General features: G+C 45.2%; 1 protein-coding gene across 4 annotated transcripts in view; it reads left to right on the top strand.

Annotated features, from left to right (window-relative positions):
- Positions 1–2,922: 2,922 nt before the first annotated feature.
- TXNRD3 (thioredoxin reductase 3) overlaps positions 2,923–22,469 on the top strand; it is a 45,553-nt gene continuing 26,006 nt past the window's right edge. For all 4 annotated transcript variants that reach the window (XR_014295415.1, XM_082637189.1, XM_082637190.1 and 1 more), the window contains exons 1-5: positions 2,923–3,433; positions 16,221–16,281; positions 17,494–17,603; positions 19,991–20,095; positions 20,563–20,635. Coding sequence is in view for 3 of the 4 variants with exons in the window: in XM_082637189.1 (XP_082493315.1) it covers positions 2,936–3,433; positions 16,221–16,281; positions 17,494–17,603; positions 19,991–20,095; positions 20,563–20,635 (847 nt within the window). In the remaining variant the exon portion in view is untranslated. The remainder of the gene's footprint in view (positions 3,434–16,220; positions 16,282–17,493; positions 17,604–19,990; positions 20,096–20,562; positions 20,636–22,469) is intronic.

Here is a 22,469-nt window from a genome sequence, read left to right as displayed (position 1 = left end):
GAGGTGGTGTTCCTTTTCCCCCCAGCACCCAGAGTTACTGGTGAGGCATCTGATGCCAAATGCATCCCCCACCGCACCCACCTTTTTTGGAAGCTCGTAGGATATTTCCATTATTCTTGATATTCTGAAATTTTGTGCTGCTGTCTTGTGGGTCTTTTTGATCCGTTATGCTGGGCACTCAGAGGGCCCTTCTGGCCTGAAGGCTCATGTGCTGGGAAGTTGTCTCCTATTATTACTATTATTTTCCTATTTCTGTCCCTTTTTCTCTGTCTATATTTTTGGAGCTTCTATTGGACAGACATTGTAACCTCATGGATTGGTTTTTTTGGTTTCTTATCTTCTTTCATATTTTCTGCCTCTTTATTGTGCCATATTGTGGGAAATTTTCTTATACATAGACACGTGCGTATACATAGAAATATATAAGTGTAGATAATTATGTAATATATATAATTCATATCATACTTATATATAATATACATAATATATATTATGTACAATATTTTTATATATAAATAAGTTTTGGCAACAATACATCAAATTTCTAAGAGTTCCAGTTTTCTAATTGTTTCTTGTTTTATTTATTCGTATTTTCTTTATTTAACAACTTAATTCACACGCCATGAAATGCACCCATTTAAAGTGTAAATTCAAAGGCTTTTAGTATATTCACAGAGTTATGCATCCATCGCCATGATTTTAGAACATTTTTTTCTCAAGAAATATCCTATAACCCTTAGCCCGCACTCCCCATGCCTCCCTATTTTCTCCCCTGCTGCCCAGCCCGAGGCAACCACTAATCTAGTTTCTGTGTCAATGTCTTCTTGGCTCTATCATCTGATTTCTTGAATCTGACTTCAATGAATTAAGGACTTACAAGGGATAAGAGGTGATTAATTAGGCTGTTTGCTGCCCCAGGAGACAAATATGGAAGAAAAAGACAAATATATGTTGACAATTAAAGGATAGAAAATGATATGTTTATAAATACCAACAGAAGAAAGTAGATTGGGCCACAGTAATATTTAGAAAAATAGAATTTAACGACTGAAGAGTTAACAAGGACAAAGAAGGATATTTTATGATAAAAATATACTCCATTAACAAATTATGAGTCATGAATTTTTCTGCACCTAACATCATAATCCTGAAATATTTTTATTTGTTAAGATGCTTTTTATTGCAAGTAACAGAGCCCACCACTTGAGCTGGCTTCCATACTACAGGGAATTGAAGGGAATTGCAGCGCTGATTCTGGAGAAGGCAGTACCCCAGAGGGAAGGGCCCGAGACCCGAGTCTGTCCCTCCTCCGACATCTGTGTGGCCTTGCGAAGATCCTGTTCTCATCTCCATCCTTAGCTGTCTCACCTCTCAGGTGGAGACAATGATCTCTCCTTTCTGGGGCTGTTGGGAGGAGTAAATACTGAAACCTCACACACGTACTGATTGCGGGCTTACCAGGTGCCAGATGCTGTCTTCAGCACTTATGTGTATTGACTCTTGTAAATTCACATCAACCCTTTGAGGTAGGAACTGGTATTAGTCTCATCCTATGACTCTTGTCTCAGACCACTGACTAGGAAGCAGTGGGGCTGGGATTCTGAGCCAGGCTGTCTGGCTTCAGAGCCTGTGCTTTTTCAGAGCTTAATTAAAATACAGTTTCCTAAAAACAGTGTCATAGTTCTGAAAGGCCCCACCAGTGAAGCTTTGATGGATCAACTAGATGTAAGGCCATGAACAGGATACAAAGGAAAACCCAGGAAGCAGGGAAGCAGAAAGAAATGTGTTATCCTTTCTCTCAGTGACCCAGCCTCTGGCCAAGGAGAGGACCGGAGGCTGAGGACGGGGAGGGGACGGGATGTTTCATCGTAAGGAAGCCTGGGAAACTCTTAAATTTTGAAAACTAAGGTTAGAGGCATCCTCAGGGCCAAGTAGATAACAAATTTGGCACAAGGGTGTTGAGGACAATAAACCTAAGTTGAAGCTGTAGGCAGCCCTTTCTCCTTACTATCATATTTGTAGCCATAAAGCCAATTCCACAGTAAAGTAGGTGATACTTAGAAAGGAACCTGCAAGGGGCTGTGAGTGAATGGTCAGCAGGAGACCTGGATTGACCTCAGCCTGCCTGAGAAATGACCTCAGGCATCTCCTTCTCATACTGCCCCCTAGAAAAAGCTAGATTTGCTGGATGAGGGAGAACATCTAGGCTGAGTAAACAGAAAATGCAAAGACCCTAATGCGGGACTGTGTTTGACGTAACTGAAGCACAGGGAGAAAGCCAGTGTGGCTGAAGCACCGGGAACCACAAGGTGTCAGGAGATGACCCCTGTGAGGGACCAGGCCACGCCTGCTGGTCTTGTGGTTGAATATCTCTCTTTATTGGGGTTTAATACATTCATCCTACATCCACAGGGGGCTGTAAGTCATGGTGAGCAAGTTAGCCCTGAGATCCCCCACCCAGCCACCCAAATGATGGATACAGGATTCCTGTTCTGGCACAGATGACTCCAGGGTCCCTTTATTAGAAGTGCCTCCAGAATTCTATGCAGTATGGGACTGAGGGGTAGCGACCTAGGAAATTCCTTTAAAAACTTGGTAGAGATAAGAAACAGTAGTATTTTTATTTACTTTGCTGGATACAAGCTTTAAAAAATAGCCATCTTTCCTAAAGATGGTTTTATTTATTCACTCTTTCCAAAGATTGAGACATCCATCCTCACTGAAGACCATATATCTATTTTTAAGGTGGCCTAAAGGGGTTTGTGGAGTGGAAGTAAGTCCTCCACAGGGGTCACCCCTGGGAGGTCACACGGAGACTGGGCGGTCCCGCGGTGCGCGTACCAACGTTGGGATAACAAGACCATACAGCTCGGCACCCGCCCCTTTGCGAAGGGCAGGCAAGTCCCCACAGAGGCCGAGCAGAGACCTAGTTCGCATGCGCCGGGGCGGAGCCGGGGCGGAGCCGGGGCGGAGCCGGGGCGGAGCCGGGGCGGAGCCGGGGCGGAGCCGGGGCGGAGCCGGGGCGGAGCCGGGGCGGAGCCAGCGGCCGTTGCAGGGCGTGGGCGGCACTCGGGGTCCCTGCCTAACTTTCGTCTGCTCTTCCGGAGCCGGTGTCTCCTCTCCGGGCAGGCCCGGCCCAGCCGGGAGTGACACCGCGGCCCTGGCGCAGCTGCCGCCGCAGCCGCCGCCGCCCTCGTGGGCGCAGACGTCCCCAGGACCAGCGAGCGGCGCCGCCCCCAACCGCCGACTGGGCAATGTCCGCGGCGTATCCGTGCTGCGGTCGCCGCCCGGGCGCCGGGCCCGCCTGTCCGCCCCCGGGACCAGCCGCCTGTCTTCCGCGGCCCGCGAGGAGCTTCGGCGCCGCCTGCTGGGCCTTATCGAGGGCCACCGAGTGGTCATCTTCAGCAAGAGCTACTGTCCGCACAGTGCGCGGGTAGGCGGGTAGGGGCTTCCAGGCCCACTGGTCCGTCGCCTCCGCGACCCCCCACCCCTGCCCGGGTCCGCTGGTCCGTGTCCGCCCGCTCCCCGGGGCTCGGGCCCGTCCGTTCCGCCCTCGCCCGCGGACCCTGTCTGGAAGGCTACACTGGCCCCGCCGTCCTCGGCTGGACCACGCGGTCCTGCCTTCAGCCTCCGGACGGGCCTGCGGGCGAGAGCCGCTGTCCTGCCCTGGCCGCGAGCCTGGTGGACGTGGGCAGGGGATCCGGAGGGAAAAGGCCTCACCGGTCCTGTTCTGGGAGGAGAGCCGTGGGGAGAGGCCGGCGCTGGTCCCGTCCCGACCGCGTGCCCCTCGTCCTCTTGGCGCCTCAGCGGCAGTTTGGGCCGGACTGCACGCGGCCCCTCACTGCACCTGTGTTGTGAGTTTGAGCAGTGATCCTCTGGAAGACAGACCCATCTGTATGGTTGCACTTTGCGTATTTGAGCTATACTTCACGTTATTGAGAGTCGAAATAATACGCGGAAGATGCACAAGCATAAACTGTTGGGATAGGTGCGTGAAATTACGATTTTCAATCTTATTTTCAGATTTCCATTGACTTATACGTTGTTCAGGCAAACGTGTATCCCGCACGTGCTCCTTCCAGTTTCTCTAGGAAGACCACACTCCGGCAGGAGCCTCCTGATCCCCTGGTTCATACCACACCCCCCGCCCCCCCACCCCAACCAGGGTGACCACTAGCCAGAATTCCTTGCTTTTCCTTACAGTTTTGCCGCCAAACATATGTATCATTAAACCGTACCTTGTTCCTTTTGGCTTGTTTTGGTACTTTATGTTAAGTAGAATCATGCATTTGTATTCTGCACTTTTTTCCTTCAGCAGTTATGTTTTAGAGATTGATGCATGTTAGTACCTGTAACTGGGGTTTGTTCTTTTTCATTACTGTAGTCTTCCCTAGGATGACTCATAACCACGGTGTATCAGTTCTGCTGTTTCTAGTTTGCTCTCCAATACAACATGGTTATGCCTATTCTTACCGTATGGCCCGGTGCACGTACACAAGACTCGCTATTTTAGAGTAGGCTTTTTTTTTTTTTTCTGCAGTACGCGGGCCTCTCACTGTTGTGGCCTCTCCCATTGCGGAGCACAGGCTGCGGACGCGCAGGCTCAGCGGCCATGGCTCCCGGGCCCAGCTGCTCCGCGGCATGTGGGATCTTCCCAGACCGGGGCACGAACCCGCGTCCCCTGCATCGGCAGGTGGACTCTCAACCACTGCGCCACCAGGGAAGCCCTAGAGTAGGCATTTTGAAGCTGAACGGCTGGCCCACAGAGGAAGCATGATTTCTTCCTTAACGAGGTGATACCAAAATGTTTTCCCACGTGGTCTTACCACTTACCCCGCCGCTGGCAGGGTATTAACAGTTCCCACTACTGTACATCCTTGCCAACTGTTGATATATTTAATTATTGCCATTCTGGCATTTATGAGATGGTATTTCATTGTGGCTTTAGCTTTGCATTTCCCTGATGACGTTGAACATCTTTTCACGTGTTTACGGGTCATTTGAGCTTCCTCTTCTGCAAAACGTTCAGATATTTTGCTTATTTCTCTATTAGGTTGTTTTATTCATTTATTGTTACTGATTTATAGGCGTTCTTTATGTGTTTTGGATACTAGTCCTCTGGTGATATGTATTGGAAAATCACCCAGATTTGGCTTTTCTTTTTACTCTCTTTTGGGGATCTTTTGGTTAACTGAAGTTTGGAAGTTTAACATGGTTGACTATCACTCTTTTTCTTTTCTGGTTTGTGCTTTTTGTGTCTTATTTAAGAAACCTTCTTCTTTAATTCCACCTGGACTTGAAGCTGAGGACGTGTGGGGATCCAGTTCATTTTTTCCTTTATAACTTGTCAGTTGTCCCTGCTTCATTTTTTGGAGAGTCCATTCTTTCCACGGTGGTTTGAATGCTCACTCATCACCTCTCAGGTTCTCACATATGTGTTGGTCTCTTTCTAGCCTCTGTCTTCTTTCTCTACGTATTTAAGTAGTCCTTTGGAGCTTATAAAAGGGCCAAGCGGTCAGAACTGTGCCTGGCCACTGCTGTGTCACTGGGGCCTATAGTAGTATGAGGCAGGTAAGTGAGCTGAGTGAATAAACAGCCTTAGATTGTTCTGGTCAAACTTTTGCTGACACAGAAAATCTTAGGACAGATGATTTTCTGTTCTGTGTGTGTCACCCCTTCCAACAACGTGGCCACTACTTTGAGTCCTGTTACATAATTGGACAGCTCCGTTTACTGGAACTTTTAAAAAATTGAGCCGAAATCTGTCTCCCTGAAACATTTACTCACTTTTGGAGGTGATTGTTGCTCCAGTGCACAGAATTAAGAATCTGGCTTCTACTTGGATGGCAGATATTTCAGTATTTTCCCTGAGTGTTTTTCTTTCCTGGCCAAGCTTTTCATGTGTTTATGTCATTTGTCTCTACATGTGACCCTTCGCTAAATGGATTGTGCAATAGTTTGACCATGAACCGCTTAAATGTGTCACCCAGACTGGACACCGTATTCCACATCCCTACCTGTGCAGAGTCAGGTAGAGAGGTTTGTTCCTTTATTGGGCCGCTAATGTCATTCAGCAAGTGTTACTGGGTGCTTAGTGTTTTGGGCTGCAGAAATGAATAAACTGTGGCCTTGCCTCCCGAGAACTCGTGGTCTAATGGAGCTGTGATCAGCCAGTTCTCAGGTACCCAAAGAAACGCGTGTGCAAGACAGGTGCTGTGGGAATGAGAGACAAAAACAGCTGCTTCTGTGGGGATCAGAAAAATTAAGGACGTGATGTTTAAGCTGGTCCTTGAGGGATCAGGTGGATGTAGGCAAGGAATAGCATCTAGCTGAGGAGTTCCTATAAGCAAAGGTAGGACATGATGCCATGAAAATAGTGGGGCTGAACACAGGGTGTATGAAAGGGAATCAGGAGAGTAAAGTGGCAAATGGCCAAACTTCAGTTTCTCAGCAGTATTGAGATCTAAAAATGCGTGGTGGTAAGCGTGGACTTCATGATGTCAGACTTGTGAGGAGTGAAAGGGTCTGGCCTGTGACCTGGAATCTGGCAACCGTGTGTGGAGTGGGCTGCATGTGCGGGCACCTGACCAGGCGGGAACTGCCTGTGAGCCACATGCAAGACCACGGCCCAAAGGAAATAGTGAAAAACACGCCCTCATGTTTTAGCCCCTTCCCCACATTAACTGTAAGCCATGTTTTCCCCAGCCCTTAATTCATACATCTGTGGATTAAAAATGTATACTTCCATTGGTTAGCTTTTGTGTTCTGTAGTAAAATACACGTAGCATAAGGTTTACCGTTTTAACCACTTTAAGTTCAGTGGCGTCAAGCACATTCGCGTTGCTGTGCAGCCATCACCACCAGGCAACCACGGAAGTGTTTTCATCTTCCCCAGCTGACACTCTGTCCCCATTAAACAGTAACTCCCCGTCCCCCACCCCAGCCCCTGGCCCCGCCATCTGCTTCCCGTCTTAGGAATGTGACTCCTCTAGGGACCTCACGTAAAGGGAATTGTACAGTGTTTGTCGTTTCCCGACTGGCTGATTTCATTTAGTCTGATGTCCTCAGAGTTCATCTGTATTGTAGTATGGGTCACAGTTCCCTTCCTTTTTAAGGCTGAGTACTACTCCACTGTCTGTATAGACCATATTTTCTTTATCCATTCATCCATCAATGGACAAGTGGGTCAATTCCACCTTTTGGCTACTGTGACTATTGCTGCTGTGAACGTGGGTGTCCAAATATCTGTTTGGGTCTCTTTTCAGTTCTTTTGGGCTTATACCCAGAGGGGGATTTGCTGGCTCATATGGTATTTCTATATATTTTTAATTTTTTGAGGAACCGCCATACTGTTTTCCATGGGGCCATACTATTTTAAATTCCCACCAGCAGTGCACAAAGGTTCCAGTTTCTCCACATCCTGGCCAACACTTGTTATTTTCTGTTTTTTATACTGTTTTTGTTTTGATAATAGTTATCCTAATGGGTGTGAAGCGATATCTCATTGTGGTTTGATTTGCGTTTCTCTAATGATTAATGATGTTGAATATCTTTTCACATGATTATTGACCATTTATTAATGGACAGTATCTCTTTTGGAGAACTGTCTATTCAAGTACTTTGTCAATTTTTAAATTGGGGTTTTTCTTGTTTGTTTAGTTTTAGTTCTCTATATATTTTATAGGTTAATCCCTTATCAGATATGTGATTTGAAATATGTCTCCAATTCTGGAGTTGCCTCTTTCCTCAGTTGATAGTGTTCTTTAATGCACAAAATTTTTAACTTTCATGAGGTCGAATTTCTCTGTTTTCTTTTGCTGCCTATTCCTTTGGTGTCATATGCAAAATACCACCAAATCCAATGCCATAGAGCTTTTGTCTTTTTTTTTTTTTCTAGGAGTTTTATAGTTTTAGCTCTTACATTTAAGTCTTTAATCCATTTTGTGTTGATTTTTGTATATGGTGTTAGGTAGGGGTCCAACTTCATTCTTTTGCATATGGATATCCAGTTTTCTCAGCTCCATTTATTGAAAAGATTGTCATTTCCCCATTGAATGGTCTTGACACCATTGCCGAAAGTTATTTGACCTTATATGTGAGCCTTTATTTCTTGGCTCTCTATTTTCTTCTGCTGCTCTTCATGTCTGTCTTTATGCCAGTACCACACTGTTTTGGTTACTGTAGCTTTGTAGCAATTTTTGAAATCAGGAAGTGTGAGACCTCCAACTTTGTTCTTCTTTATCAAGAATTTTTCAGCTATTCAGGGCTCTTTTGAGATTCTATATGAATTTTAGGATGGATTTTTCTATTTCTGCAAAAATCACTGTTGGGATTTTGATAGAGATTAGATCACTTTGGGTGGGTAGTATTGAAATCTTAACAATATTAAGTCTTCTAATCTGTGAACATAGGATTTCTTTCCAGTTATTGGTATCTTCTTTAATTGTTTCAGCAGTGTGTTGTAGTTTTTAGTGTACAAGTCTTTGCCTCCTAGTTAAGTTTATTCCTAAATGTTCTTCATGATATTGTAAGTGGAATTATTTTTTAAATTTCTTTTTTTTGGATTATTCATTATTAGTATATAGAAAAACAGCTGATTTTTTGTGTTGATTTTGTATGCTAAACTTTCCTAAATTTTTTATTAGTTATAACAGTATTTTGTACAATCTTTAGGAATTTATACATATAAGATCATTTTATCAGTGAACAGAGATAATTTTACTTTTTTTTTCCAGTTTGGTTGCCCTTTATTACTTTTATTTTTTGCCTTATTTTTCTAGCTAGGACTTCCAGTACTATATTGAGTGGAAATGGTGGAAGTGGGCATCCTTGTCTTGTTTCTGATCTTAGTGGAAATGCTTTCAGTCTTTTGCCATCAAGTCTGATGTTAGCTGTGGGCTTTTTTATGGCCTTTATTATGCTGAGGTAATTTCTTTCTATTATTAGTCTGCTGAGTGTTTTTATCATGAAAGGGTGTTGAATTTTCTTAAATGCTTTTTCTGCATCCATTGAAATGATCATGTGGTTTTTTTTCTCTTCATTCTGTTAACGTGGTGTGTACTACATTAATCTATGTTTGTATGTTGAACCACCCTTGCATTCTAGGAATAAATCCCACTTGATCATAGTGTATAATAGTTTTAATACTCTGTTGAATTCCTATTGCTAGTATTTATTTTGTTGAGGATTTTTCTGTCAATATTTATGAGGGATATTGGTCCATTGTTTTCTTGTGGTGTCTTTGGCTTTGGTATCAGGGCAATGATAGTCTCATAGAATGAATTTGGAAGTGTTCCCTCTTCAAATTTTTGGGAGAGTTTGAGGAGGATTGGTGTTCACTCTTCTTTATATGTTCAGTAGAATTCACCAGTGAAGCCATCCGGTCCTGGGCTTTTCTTCATTGGGAGGCTTTTGATTACTGATTCAGTCTCCTTACTAGTTACAGGTGTATTCACCTTTTCTGCTTATTCATGATTCAGTCTTAGTAGGTTCCATGTTTCTAGGAATTTATCAGTTTTATCTAGGTTATCCGAGTTGTTAGTGTTAGAGTGTTCAGAGTACTGTCTTGTAATATTTCTGTAGAAACAGTAGTAATGTTGCCTCTTTCATTTCTGATCTTAGTTATTTGAGTCTTCTCTATTTTTTTCTTAGTCAGTCTAGCTAAAGGTATGTTGATTTTGTAGATCTTTTCAAAGAACCAACTCTTGGTTTTGTTAATTTTCTATATTGTTTTTCTATTCTCTATTTTGTTTATCTCTGCTCTTATTTCCTCTCTTTTGCTAGCTTTGAGTTTAGTTTGTTCTTTTCCTAGTTAAGGTGTAAAGTTAGGTTGTTGATTTAAGGTATTTCTTCTTTTTTAATGTAAACATCTATAACTAAGTTTTTCTCTTATCACTACTTTCACTGCATCCCGTAAGGTTTGGTATGTTGTGTTCTCATTTTCACTTGTCAAGATAGTCTGTGATTTCCCTTGTGACTTCTTCTTTGACTTATTGTTTAAGAGTGTGATGTTTAATTTCCACATATTTGTGAATTTTCTAGTTTTCCTTCTGCTCTGATTTCTAGTTTCATTCTACTGTGATAAGAAAAGATACTTTATATATTTTAATCTTTTTATTAAGACTTCTTTTGTGACCTAGGCTATGATGTATCCTGGAGAATGTTCCATGTGTACTTGAGAAAGATATGTATTCTACGTTTTTTGGGTGGAGTGTTATGTAATGTGTCTGTTAGGTCCAATTGGTCTATTGTGTTCTTTCAGCCCTCTGTTTCCTAATTCGTCTTCTGTCTGGTTGTTCTATCCATTTTTGAAAGTGGAATATTAAAGTCTTCTACTATAATTTAGTTCTATCCGTTTCTTTCTTCAGTTTGGTTAATGTTTGCTTCATATATTTAGAAGCTCTGAGGTTTGGTGTATATATTTTTATGATTGTTATGTCTTCTTGGTAAATTGACATACAATGTCCTTTTAACATATAATGTGCTTTTTGGACTTCCCTGGTGGTGCAGTGGTTAAGAATCTGCCTGCCAATGCAGGGGACACAGGTTTGATCCCTGGGCTGGGAAGATCCCACATGCTGTGGAGCAACTAAGCCCCTGTGCCACAACTCCCGAGCCTGTGCTCTAGAGCCCACGAACCACAACTACTGAGCCCACGTGCCACGACTACTGAAGCCTGTGCAAGCTAGAGTTCGCCTGCCTCAACTACTGAGCCTTCATGCTCTAGGGCCCACGTGCTACAACTACTGAGCCTGTGTGCTGCAACTACTGAGGTCCATGTGCCTAGAGCCCATGCTCTGCAACAAGAGAAGCCACCACAATGAGAAGCCCACACACCACAAAGAAGAGTAGCCCCTGCTCGCCGCAGCTAGAGAAAGCGCGTGCACAGCAACAAAGACCCAACGCAGCCAAAAAATATATATATAAATAATAATAATAATAAACTATATAATGTCCTTTTTAGTCTCTTATACCAGTTTTGGTGTAAGGTCTATTTTGTTTTATATTAGTATAAACATTCCAGCTCTCTTTTGGTTACTATCTGCTAGGCATGGCTTTTCCATCCTTTCAGTTTCAGCCTGTGTGTGTCCTTAGCTCTAAAGTGAGTCTCTTCTAGACAGCATAATGTTGGATCCTGTCTTTTTATCCATTCTGTCAGTCTATGTCTCTTGTTTGGGGAGTTTAATCCGTTTACATTTAAAGTAATTACTGTTAGGGAAGGACTTGCTTTTGCCATTTGGGTCTTTGTTTTGTGCGTAGCTTACAGTTTTTGGCCCTCATTTCCTCTCTGACTGTCTTCCTGTATGTCCAGTTGATTGTTTGTAATGATACTTTTTGACCCCCTTCTTGTTTCCCTTGTGTATATTTTGTAGGTATTTTTGTGGTTACCATTGGAATTACATAGACGGCCCTAAATACATGATCTATTTTAAACGGATCGCAGTTTAACTTCCATCACGTACAAAACCTCTACTCCTTTAAGTTCTGACCCCTCCCCCTTCATCCCTCCATGTTATGTCACAAATTGCATCTTTATATATTGTGTATCCATAGACTTACAGTTGCTTTCTGACTTACGTCTTTTAAATCCAATAGAAGAGTAAAAAATGTAATTATAAGCTAAAATTACAGTACTACTGGTCTGTATGTTTGTATATGTTTACCTTTATGTGAGAACTTTGTATTTTCCTATGGCTTTGCATTCCTGTCTAGCATGCTTTCGTTTCAACTTGAAGGGCTGCCTATAGCATTTCTTGCAAGACAGGTCTAGTATTAATGTTCTCCTTCAACTTTTGTTTATCTGAGAAAGTCTTAGCTTCTCCCTCATTTTTGAAGGACTTTTTTTTTGTTTGTTTTTTGGCCAGATATAGAATTCTTGGTTAATAGTTGTTTTTTTTTAATTTTTGTTTTTTTTCTTTCAGAACTTTAAATATATTATCCAGCTCTCTCTGGCCTATGAGGTTTCTACTGAGAAATCCACTTATAACCTTAATGAGGATCACTTGTAGGTGACGAGCTGCTGTTCTCTTGCTACTTTCAAGATTCTCTCTGTCTTTGGTTTTTGACGTTTTGATTATAATGTGTCTTGGTGTGAGTCTTTTTGTCTTTATCCTTCTTGGGGCTTGTTAAAATTTATTTTATTTATTTATTTTCGGCTGCATTGGGTCTTCATTGCTATGCGTGCACTTTCTCTAGTTGCAGCGAGCAGGGGCTACTCTTGTTGCGGTGCGCAGGCTTCTCACTGTGGTGGCTTCTCTTGTTGTGGAGCACGGGCTCTAGGCACTCGGGCTTCAGTAGTTGTGGCACGTGGGCTCAGTAGTTGTGGTTTGCAGGCTCAGTAGTTGTGGCACACGGGCTTAGTTGCTCCACGGCATGTGGGATCTTCCTGGACCAGGGATTGGCAGGCAGATTCTTAACCACGATGCCACCAGGGAAGTCCCCTTCTTGGGGTTTTTTGAGCTTCTTGTATGTGTATATTCATGTCTCTCCTCAAATTTGGAGAGTTTGGGGGCATTAGTTCTTCAGATAAGCTCTCTGCCCCATTTCTTCTTCTGCGGCTTCCATAACGTGTATATTGTTTAATGGTGTCCCTCAAGTCACTTGCTCCATGTTCATTTTTCTTCTTCCCTTTTCCTCCTCAGACCTAATCATTTCAAAGGGCCTCTCTTCAAGTTTGGTGCTTTTTTCTTCTCTCTGGTTGAGCCTGCTCTTGAATTCATCTAGTGAATTTTATAATACATTGATTGTATTTTTCACCTTCAGAGTTTCTGTTTGGTTATTTTTATCTCTTTGCTGATATTTTCATTTTATTCATATATCATTTTCCTGATTTCCTTTAGCTCTTTGTGTTTTCCTCTTTGGGCATATTTAAGAGAGTTGTTTTCAAGTCTTTGTCTAGTAAGAATGAAGTCTATATGTGTTCAGGGACATTTTTGGAGATTCATTTTTTCCTTTGAGTGGGCCATTTTTTCTGTTTCTTTGTATGCATGTGATCTTTTCTTGAAAATTTGGCATTATAAATACGGCCACCTCTCCCAGTCTTCACAGACTGGCTCCAAGTTAAGGAAGACTTGCCCTAACCAGTGCAGCATGGAGGCCTAAGCTCTTCTGAGGCCTTTTCTGGACATCTTCCCTGGGTCTGTATGTGTGCTTTTCACTCAGTCTCAGTTAGGCTTCACCAAGACCAGTCCTTCAGGCAGCCCTCACGTGGGGGCGAGGGCCTTTCTGCTCTCTCCATGCTGTGAAAGAGACCGGGGGCCCAGGCTGCTGCTCCCCTCTTACTGTGCTGTGCAGCACTGGGGAGATGGAAGGTGCCACAGAATTCTCTCCCATTTAAATGTGGCTCTTTCTTCACTGAGCATTCACTTGGTTGCTGTAGGTCTCTGACCAGTTTCCAGAGCTTCACTGAGTTCTCTTACTTTGACATCATTTAGCTTCTTGGATTTAGATTGCAGTTTTTCATCAAATTTGGGATATTTTTGTGAATCTCTTCAAATATTTCTTCTGCCCTTTTCTTTCTGTCTCTTACTGGTTTTCATACCATGCGTACATTGTGCTTAATGCAGTCCCATATTTCTCTAAGGTTCTGTCCTTTGTCTTTTCTCTCTGTGGTTGAGGCTGCATAATCTCCACTGATGTGTCCTCCGCTTTGCTAATTCTGCCAGTTCACATCTAGTGCTGAGATACTATCGTGGGATTTTGATTTTGGTTACTGTACTTTCCCATAATTTCCAGTTGGTTCCTTTATATGATTTCTGTCTCCTTATTGATATTTTCTACTGGATGAGACGTTAGCATCATACCTTCCTTCATATCTCCTGAAGCATACTTTTCTCTGGTTCCTTGAATGTATTTACAGTGGCTGCTTTGCCAGTTCATCATGCTATCTGGGACCTCTCAGAGGCAGGTTCTCGTGCCTGCTTTTCTTCCTGTGTATGGATCCACTTCCCTGTTTCTTTGTGTGTCTGGTAATTTTTTTTTTGTTGAAACCAGGACATTTTAGGTAATGTATGATAGCAACTCCAGATACTGGACCCCTCCTTCTCTGTGGCTTGTTTATGCTTGCTTGTTTATTTCTTTGTAGTGCGTTGGCTGGATTATTTGGGGGAAGTTTGTTTCCACCTGAAGATGGAGCCTCCCATGCTCCTCAGAGGTGCAGCCTTGGGTCTGCGCAGCCACCCTGGGATAACGGGTTTAGCTAGCAGGGCTCTCGCTGGGCATCTGTGTTATATTTTCTGACCCTGTCAGTGTCATGCCAGGTGTTAGGCTCCACTAATTGCAGGTTGGTTGCTCTGCTGTTTTTGACAATGCCCTGGTGTGTAAATTGTTCCATTTGCTGATCTAATTAAATCTGGGCCCCTTTGCAGCTGTAGTTTTTGAGGCAAATTTGCAGTTTGTTCTGACCCTAGAAGGGTGGTTGTTCGATCTGTCCTTCCCTGGCTCTTTGGTAAACCAGCTGGCTACGGAGGATGGAGCTACCAGCCTACCCTTAACTGCTCACCACTGAAATCTCCATTGTTTCAGTTGCACCTTTAGACTTGAACTTCCCCACAGTCTGTTTCGAATAAAGCCCGTTCCTTTAGGTAGAGTTTTGGAGCTCTCTGGTCTTGTGGTTTACCTCTTGCCCTGAGCAGAGTCTCTGAGACCTTGCTCCAGAGCTGGGGTGGGGACAGCGAGCCCCTTGTCTTGGAGGGACAACCTGCTTTATGGGCAGCTCTGGTGAGGCGGTGGCCTCTCCCAGCCTGGAACCTGGCCCCACCAGTGGGCTGGGGCCAGGGGGATCAGGGCCCCGGCGTTTTTGCCTGGGATAGAAACTTGGATTTATTAGTGGGGGTAGTTGAAGGAAGGGAGCTTTTCCCATGTTGCTGGCCACGCTGCCCGGGAATATAGCCTCTGCCACTCAGAGCTGTGGGGAGATTGGGAAATGGTGGTGGCCTGACCCTTCTGGTGGCTGGGATCTCAGGGAACAGGCAGTCTCGTTCCCTTGGCCGCGTTCACCTGAAATGGAGCTTCCATCACGCTGACGGGGGCAGAGGAGGGAAGGCGCAGGTCACGGCTCAGGTGCCTCAGACTCCGCTCTTACTGACATCTAGTAGATTTTCTTCAATAAATGTTTCCTTATTTGCTGTGTGCCCTCAATTTCGAGAGACTTTAAGTGGCTCTTTTTAAACACGTTCCACCAGTTGTGGACGTTTGCCAGGGAGCACTTCTGCCAAGTTCCTCACGCCTCCATCCTGGAATTGGAGCCCCTGGGCTTTACCTTGAGGGCTGAGGGCATTGAAGGGTTGGAGCCCTGCTGAAAGCTGACCTCATCAGCTGCAACCTAGAGAGCCCCTAGGAGGGAGCTGAGAAATTCCCGTGGTGGGTATCACTGGCTGAGGACAGCGACTGTGGGGAACTGGAAAGATGAACTAGCTCCATGTAGAGGACTGTCGAGACTTAGTAATTAACGGGATGGGTGAGGGGTTCGTGAGGGGAGGAAGACACTGCAGGAGAGGGAAGCGCTGGAATGACTCACAGTCCGCGCTCTGCAAAGTTCTCGAAACGCAGATCAGCATGCAGGGCCTGCGTCTGCATGTCTGACGGCTCCTAGTGATGCCCACGCTGCTGGTCCCCCATCTGAGTAGCAGGGACCTAGGGTTTTGTGTTCAAGCAACTGGCGAATGGTGACAGGGTGGAATTGTCCATTTCCCCTACTGGAGGGCAGGGATGGTGTCTTTCTCATTGTTGTATCTTGAGTAGGTAGAACAATGGGTGACCTCTATAGTAGGTGTGTGGTGGATGAGTATTTGTTGAATGGCTTAATGACTGTTGACAGAAAACGCAAAGAGGAAAAGTGATGTGGGAACAGATGAATTTTATTTGGGGCATGCTGCACGTGAGGTACCTGTGTCAGCCAGGTGGAGAAATATTGCTCGTCCTGAGTTCAGAAAGGGGATTTGGGCAAAAGTTACAGATTTGGAAATCGAGAATGCAGATTGTAAAGGAAGGAAAGAGGTGGGGTGAGGTTTTCCTGGGAAGATGCATAGAGGAGGGGGGAGAGCATAGACCAGAGATGGGGTGAGGTTTTCCTGGGAAGGACGCGTAGAGGAGGGGGGAGAACGTAGACCAGAGCTCATGTTCCTGAACATCTGTTGTGAACACCCCTTGTCACTATGCCCATATTTCATAGCTCTGTCTAACCTTTGGGAGAGTAAACCTTAGGTGCATTTTTGTTGCAGGTTAAAGAACTCTTTTCTTCTCTGGGAGTTGACTGTAACATCTTGGAACTTGATCAAGTTGGTAAGTAGAATGATTAGTACACGTTGTTGTTTGTAATAAACGTCAACAAGACTGACTTCTTTCCCTTTGCCTCATTCAATTCCATTTACTCCTGTCTCTTTCGCTTAGACGAGCTGATTTCATCTACATTCAACCCCGCAGAGAATGAACCTGTATATGAAAATAATCTGCGTAGATTTTTTTTGTTTATGTTTTTTGCATTTGAGGGGAGGGACTAGAAGGAAGATGTATAAGCCGGTAAGCTGGAAGTCCTTCAGGCATTTCAGATGTGTCTGCCAACTTTCTAGCACAGTAGATGAAGCTGTGATAAATGAAGTGAATCTGCCCCTGTTTCCTGAGGGTATTACCCCGTGAGGGGCAACACGTCAGTTTTCCAGCTTTATGCTTTTGAATTCCTGTCATCTGTGCACTTTACACGTGCATGTGTTTTGCAGGAGTGGGAGACGTCATGGTGAACAGACACCTGATCTGAGCCTTCATGGACTTCACCCCTCCTTTTAGCCAGGTCACTTTAATAAGTGGAGTATTCTAGAATCTTTGAAACTTTTCTAAAGAGTATCCCAAGTAGGGTGCGTGAAGTACTTATGGCCCAGTTCTATTTTTAGAGACTATGATCATAAAGATTTTTCAAATGTAATTATAGCAAATATTTTCTGAGTTACCACTGTTAAAGCAGATCTTATTTTATGTTTGCTCTTTAAAGAGGATTCTTATCTGTCTCTGCCTAGTCATTGGATTATAAATCAAATTCTAATTTAGAAGTGTTTATTTTAAAAAGAGTCAGTAGGGCTTCCCTGGTGGCGCAGTGGTTGAGAGTCTGCCTGCCGGTGCAGAGGACGTGGGTTCGTGCCCTGGTCTGGGAAGATCCCACATGCCGCGGAGCGGCTGGGCCCGTGAGCCATGGCCGCTGAGCCTGCGCGTTCGGAGCCTGTGCTCCACAACGGGAGAGGCCACAATAATGAGAGGCCCACACAACGCAAAAAAAAAAAAAAAAAAAAAAAATGGAGTCAGTAGACTGGTCTTTATTCTTTAAGGTTCCTTTTGAACACCTGAGTGTTTTCCCCTCTCGAGTCATCATTTATAAAGTTTTATGATATGTTGACCTTTGTGGGTGTGCAAACGTGGGTGTCTGAGTGTCCTAACACTTCAGCTCAGCTCCCAAAGGCTTAGAACCTTTGCAGTGTTTTACATATTTAATCTTTTATTCCGTAGATGATGGGGCCAGTGTTCAAGAGGTGCTGTCGGAGATCACTAATCAGAGGACCGTGCCCAGTATCTTTGTGAATAAAGTGCACGTGGGCGGATGTGACCGAACTTTCCAGGTAATGACAGTCTCGTGTGTCCTGGAATGCTGTTGGTTCAAATTTTGTCTTAAAAAAAATATTTAAAAGGGGGAGGAGATGGTGTTTAGAAGTCTATTCATTTGTGTCTTTTGGAGCTTGTCAACTCAAAAGCCTATAGGATGGTTATCAGATCATCTTGATTCCTTTAATGGAAATTAGCTTTTGTACGATTTCAAGCTTCAGACGCTGCGAAGGAGGAGGTTTTGAGTGAGGTTGCGGGACAGACCTGCTCTCTCCCTCCCGACGGGACGGAGACGAGGCCTCTTCCCCCCTCAAGGTGTAGTGAAATGAGCTCAACACGCGCATCCTGGTCCAGGGCGCACAGGACTCCTACCAAGGCTGCTGACCCTGCGAGCTGTGCAAAGCTTTGCTTGTTTGGTTCCTAGAATGCAGAAATGAACAGGAATCATTCGGTGAAGTAGATAAAAATTGTTATTTATTAAATAAGGTCTGTATTTTAACTAGTTGTGTGCTTTTATTAAAATTCTGCTCTTGTATCCTTTATGTGCGTAGGCAAATGGTAATAATCAGGGATTGATTAAATACTTATATTTAGATTTAAATTAAGAATTATATTTTTGTCGGGAAAAACGATTGTCTACGTTGTATGTTAACCTGGGATTGGCCTTGTTATCTAGTGACAGCCTGCTCTGTCTGTCCTGGAAGCTATAACCCAGCTCACGTGGTGGTAAGAACCACAGTTTATAGCCTCGAAACACCTTTGGAGTTGCTGATCTTGCCAGTCCTAGCTGGGAAAATGCTGTCAGAGCGTGGATCTGGGGCTGTAGAGATGTCAGTTCTACTTCGAGACTGCAAGACTCTCCCTTGGACAGCAGCTGTTTAGGAGGTGGATTTCCCTACGGGCCCCTAGGAGTCAGGAGGCCACCCGGCTTTGGGACCATGCACAAGACATCTGCTGGGTCTATGGTCTTGTGGCACTTCCATTGTGCTCCCAGGATGAGCCCGTTCAAAAGCCGGTGTGTTGGGACTGAGGAGCCGACTTCGCACAGACAGAACTATTGTTTAGTTACATGTGGAGCCTCCGACCTCATCTAAGCTTCTTCTGACCACAAAGAGGGCCAGGTGGACAAGAGAAGGTGCTGCAGGGTCAGCCTCCTGACCAGAAGAAGCAAGTTGTTTGTGTTGCATAGGAAGTTACAAGATTTAGGTCAATTTACGAGAAACCAGGAAAAACTTCAAAGTGCATGTCCTGCTGATGATGCATGAGAATTGTTTTCAAAGTGAAGACTAGCACAGGTGAACAAAATATAGAGGATCTTGAAAAATGGTGCTTGGCTATTTAACTGCACTTAGTTATTCTGTAACTCAGGTTTATCTGCTCTCCACTCGAAAGCCAATATCAAGAAGCAAGTGTTAGTAGAAAGGAAAGTTGCTTTCATCAGAAAAGCCAGCCATCTGGGGAGAAGGCGGACCCATGTCCCAAAACCAACTTGGAAGATTCTGCTTGGCCATGAACGTTTTTAAAGGGAAAAGGGAGGGGCCTCCCTGGTGGCGCAGTGGTTGAGAGTCCGCCTGCCGATGCAGGGGATACGGGTTCGTGCCCCGGTCTGGGAGGATCCCATATGCCGCGGAGCAGCTGGGCCCGTGAGCCATGGCCGCTGGGCCTGCGCGTCCGGAGCCTGTGCTCCGCAACGGGAGAGGCCACGACAGTGAGAGGCCCGCGTACGGAAAAAATAAATAAATAAATAAATAAAGGGAAAAGGGAAATAATCTCAGTTAATCATTAAGACAGGAGGTCAGATTCTTCGTCATTTCTCCATTGTGTGCAGACCTGCTGACTTCTCCTGAGCTTCCTTTGGATGCCATCTTGCCCACGTGGTCCCCCTGCAGATTTGCTAAGGGGGGAAGATGGGCATAGAGAGCCAGTCATTCTTTACCTACTTAATCCTTCATTCTTACTCCTTTTAATCCAGGAAAGGAGTCAACAGGTCCGGCGAGGTATTGCGTGCATTCAGTAGAGCAGAAATCAGGAGCTAGTTTAAATGTTACCTATGATCTCAGTTTTACAGTTAAGGTCTGAGGAAAGCAGAGATGAGCAAACAGAAAAGAGCAGCAGAGCTGCTTACAAAATGACCTTGTCTGACGTGGATATAAGGCCATGACCTCCCCATCATTGGACACATGCCTCACTGTTGGGTGATAACCAACAAAATATATGTGCTTTGGCATCTGTTCTAACTAGTTGGACCCAACTGAATGCCATCCAGGTAAACTGACAGTTCCAACTTACATAAATTGTAGGTCAACTGTTTTTATAAAAGAAATTTATGCTGATTAAGCATAGGGTACAAAGAAATAATTTGAAAGCAAGTCATACTGTGTTCTGTCCTTTGATTAACCCTCAGGCACATCAGAGTGGTTTATTACAGAAGCTCCTTCAGGAAGATCCAGCATATGATTACGACCTCATTGTCATTGGTGGTGGCTCTGGCGGCCTTGCGTGTGCTCAGGTATGAAGAAAATGACACCCGAAGATAATTTTCCTGGTGATTGCCATGAGCATTTCTTCTGCTACTTAAAAAAAAGCCATTTATGCTGTTCCAGTCTACTCTGGGTTTTTTTGTTTGTTTGTTTTTGGTTTTTTTTGCGGTACGCGGGCCTCTCATTGTTGTGGCCTCTCCTGTTGCGGAGCACAGGCTCCGGACGCGCAGGCCCAGCGGCCATGGCTCACGGGCCCAGCCGCTCTGCGGCATATGGGATCCTCCCGGACCGGGGCACAAACCCGTATCCCCTGCATCGGCAGGCGGACTCTCAACCACTGCGCCACCAGGGAGGCCCTACTCTGTTGATGTCATAGCTGGTTTAATGAAGAGGAAAAGCTGGGTTTCATCACAAACACAGTCATCGTTTAGGGGAGAGAGAAATCGGGGGAGTGTCAGGAAAATGACAAGATCTCTGTCTGTGGCTGTTTTCGTAGGAAGCTGCCGTTTTGGGGAGGAGCGTCATGGTGCTGGACTTCGTGGTCCCGTCGCCCCAGGGCACCTCGTGGGGTGAGCTGCTCTTCCCACCGTCACGCGGCAGTGGTTCTCTGTCGGCTCAGTCTCCCTCAGTCCTCACAGTACTCTTGAGTGTAACCCACCTGTTTCAGGGTTGAGGAAACTAAATCTCCAATCACACTGCTAACAAGAAGAGACACTGGAAGAATAATAGGAAAAGAATTAAGGAAGACTGTGCGAAAGGGAAAAATGCCATGACCCCAGTATTCCAAAACTTCTGCCAGAATAATTTTTGTGCACACGCATGGATGTTTTCACACAGTCTTGGTCACACAGTGGTGTGTGCCCCCCGTTGTGCTCGCCTGAGTTGGCCATGATGCTTTTCTGTGTTTCTGCATTGATTTTATCACGGACCCCAGTGGCTGCAGGATGGTCAGTTGAGTTAGTGTGTGTGGTCATCCCAGGTCCGTTTAATGTAACGCACAGCAAGCTCCCAGCCTGGGACTTTGCTGTAGACAAGAGTACTCGCCTGTCCACGCTCTTTTCCCTGTAGCATAAATGGCACAGGTTTTGTGCTGGGTGTTTTCTGTCTATGCTTCGGTCCATCCCCGTTGTCTGTACCCTGCTCTCCCCACAAACTGGTGAATTGGCCGCGTGCCCTCTGGCTTCTGCTGGGGCGTGGCCACTGGGGTAACGGGAAGAGCAGAGGAGGAAGCGTAGGGCGGGGTCTCCAGGCCCGCTGGGCACTGCAGGCTGGTTCTCCCCCCGTGGTCCAGCTTTGGCAGGTGGCACTGGCCCCGTTGCTTACCCCTTCACGGGGCTGCTGGCAGCCCCCCTTCCACCCACTGCTCTTCCTACCACACCCTGTAATGATTCCTACCCTCTCCTCAGTTCCCCAGCTGGAGTGTCATCTGTTTCCTGCCAGAACCCTGACAAAATGGGAAAGTTGGTTTTTGTTTTTGTTTTTTTTAATAAATTCATTTATTTTATTTATGTCTGTGTTGGGTCTTCATTGCTGTGCACGGGCTTTCTCTAGTTGCAGTGAGCGGGGGCTACTCTTTGTTGTGGTGTGCGGGCTTCTCATTGCGGTGGCTTCTCTTGTTGCAGAGCATGGGCTCTAGGCGCGCGGGCTTCAGTAGTTGTGGCACGTGGGCTCAGTAGTTGTGGCTCGTGGGCTCTAGAGCACAGACTCAGTAGTTGTGATGTGTGGGCTGCATTGCTCTGCGGCATGTGGGATCTTCCCAGACCAGGGCTTGAACCCTTGTCTCCTGCATTGGCAGGTGGATTCTTAACCACTGAGCCACCAGGGAAGCCCTGGGAAAGTTGCTTTTTAAAGTTCAAGTTTACTCAAAAAAATTTAGCCTGGAATTTCATACATTAAAGATAATCCACCTCAACTTTGCTCGTATGGTTGGAACGCTTGTCTTTCTTCTTCCTTCCTCTGCCCCCGTCCCCTCTCCTGTCCAGAAAGAGCCCGCTTAACCTGCACACCAGGAGAGATGTCCTCTCAGAGGGCTCTTCTGTTTATAGCCCCGTGTTGAAGGACCCAGAGTAGATGTTACCTGGCAGCTGGCAGTGGACCTGTGCTGGCTCAGAGGAGGACTCAGGTTTGCAGAAACAAAGGCTGGAGGCTACAGTCTTGGCCTCAGTGCAGCGTGGGCCTAATTAACCTGACGCGGTTCTGACCACTTTGTGGGTCAGACTCAAGTTGAAGTTTCGGACTCTGTCCCCAGAAAACGGTTCACATGCACATCCATGTTTTGCACATCCCTGGGCCTCCTTCATGGACCCTCGGTCAACAAGTTTGGTGAATCATTTCGTGTTGTTGTGGGCCGTGATGGTGACCCCATGACCGTCAAGTTTGTCATTTCCACGTTTTAATAACACC

The sequence above is a fragment of the Mesoplodon mirus genome (genome assembly GCF_964341445.2).
Source record: "Mesoplodon mirus genome assembly, chromosome: 12".
NCBI lineage: Eukaryota > Metazoa > Chordata > Mammalia > Artiodactyla > Ziphiidae > Mesoplodon > Mesoplodon mirus.
This window is presented reverse-complemented; position numbering and strand designations above follow the sequence as displayed.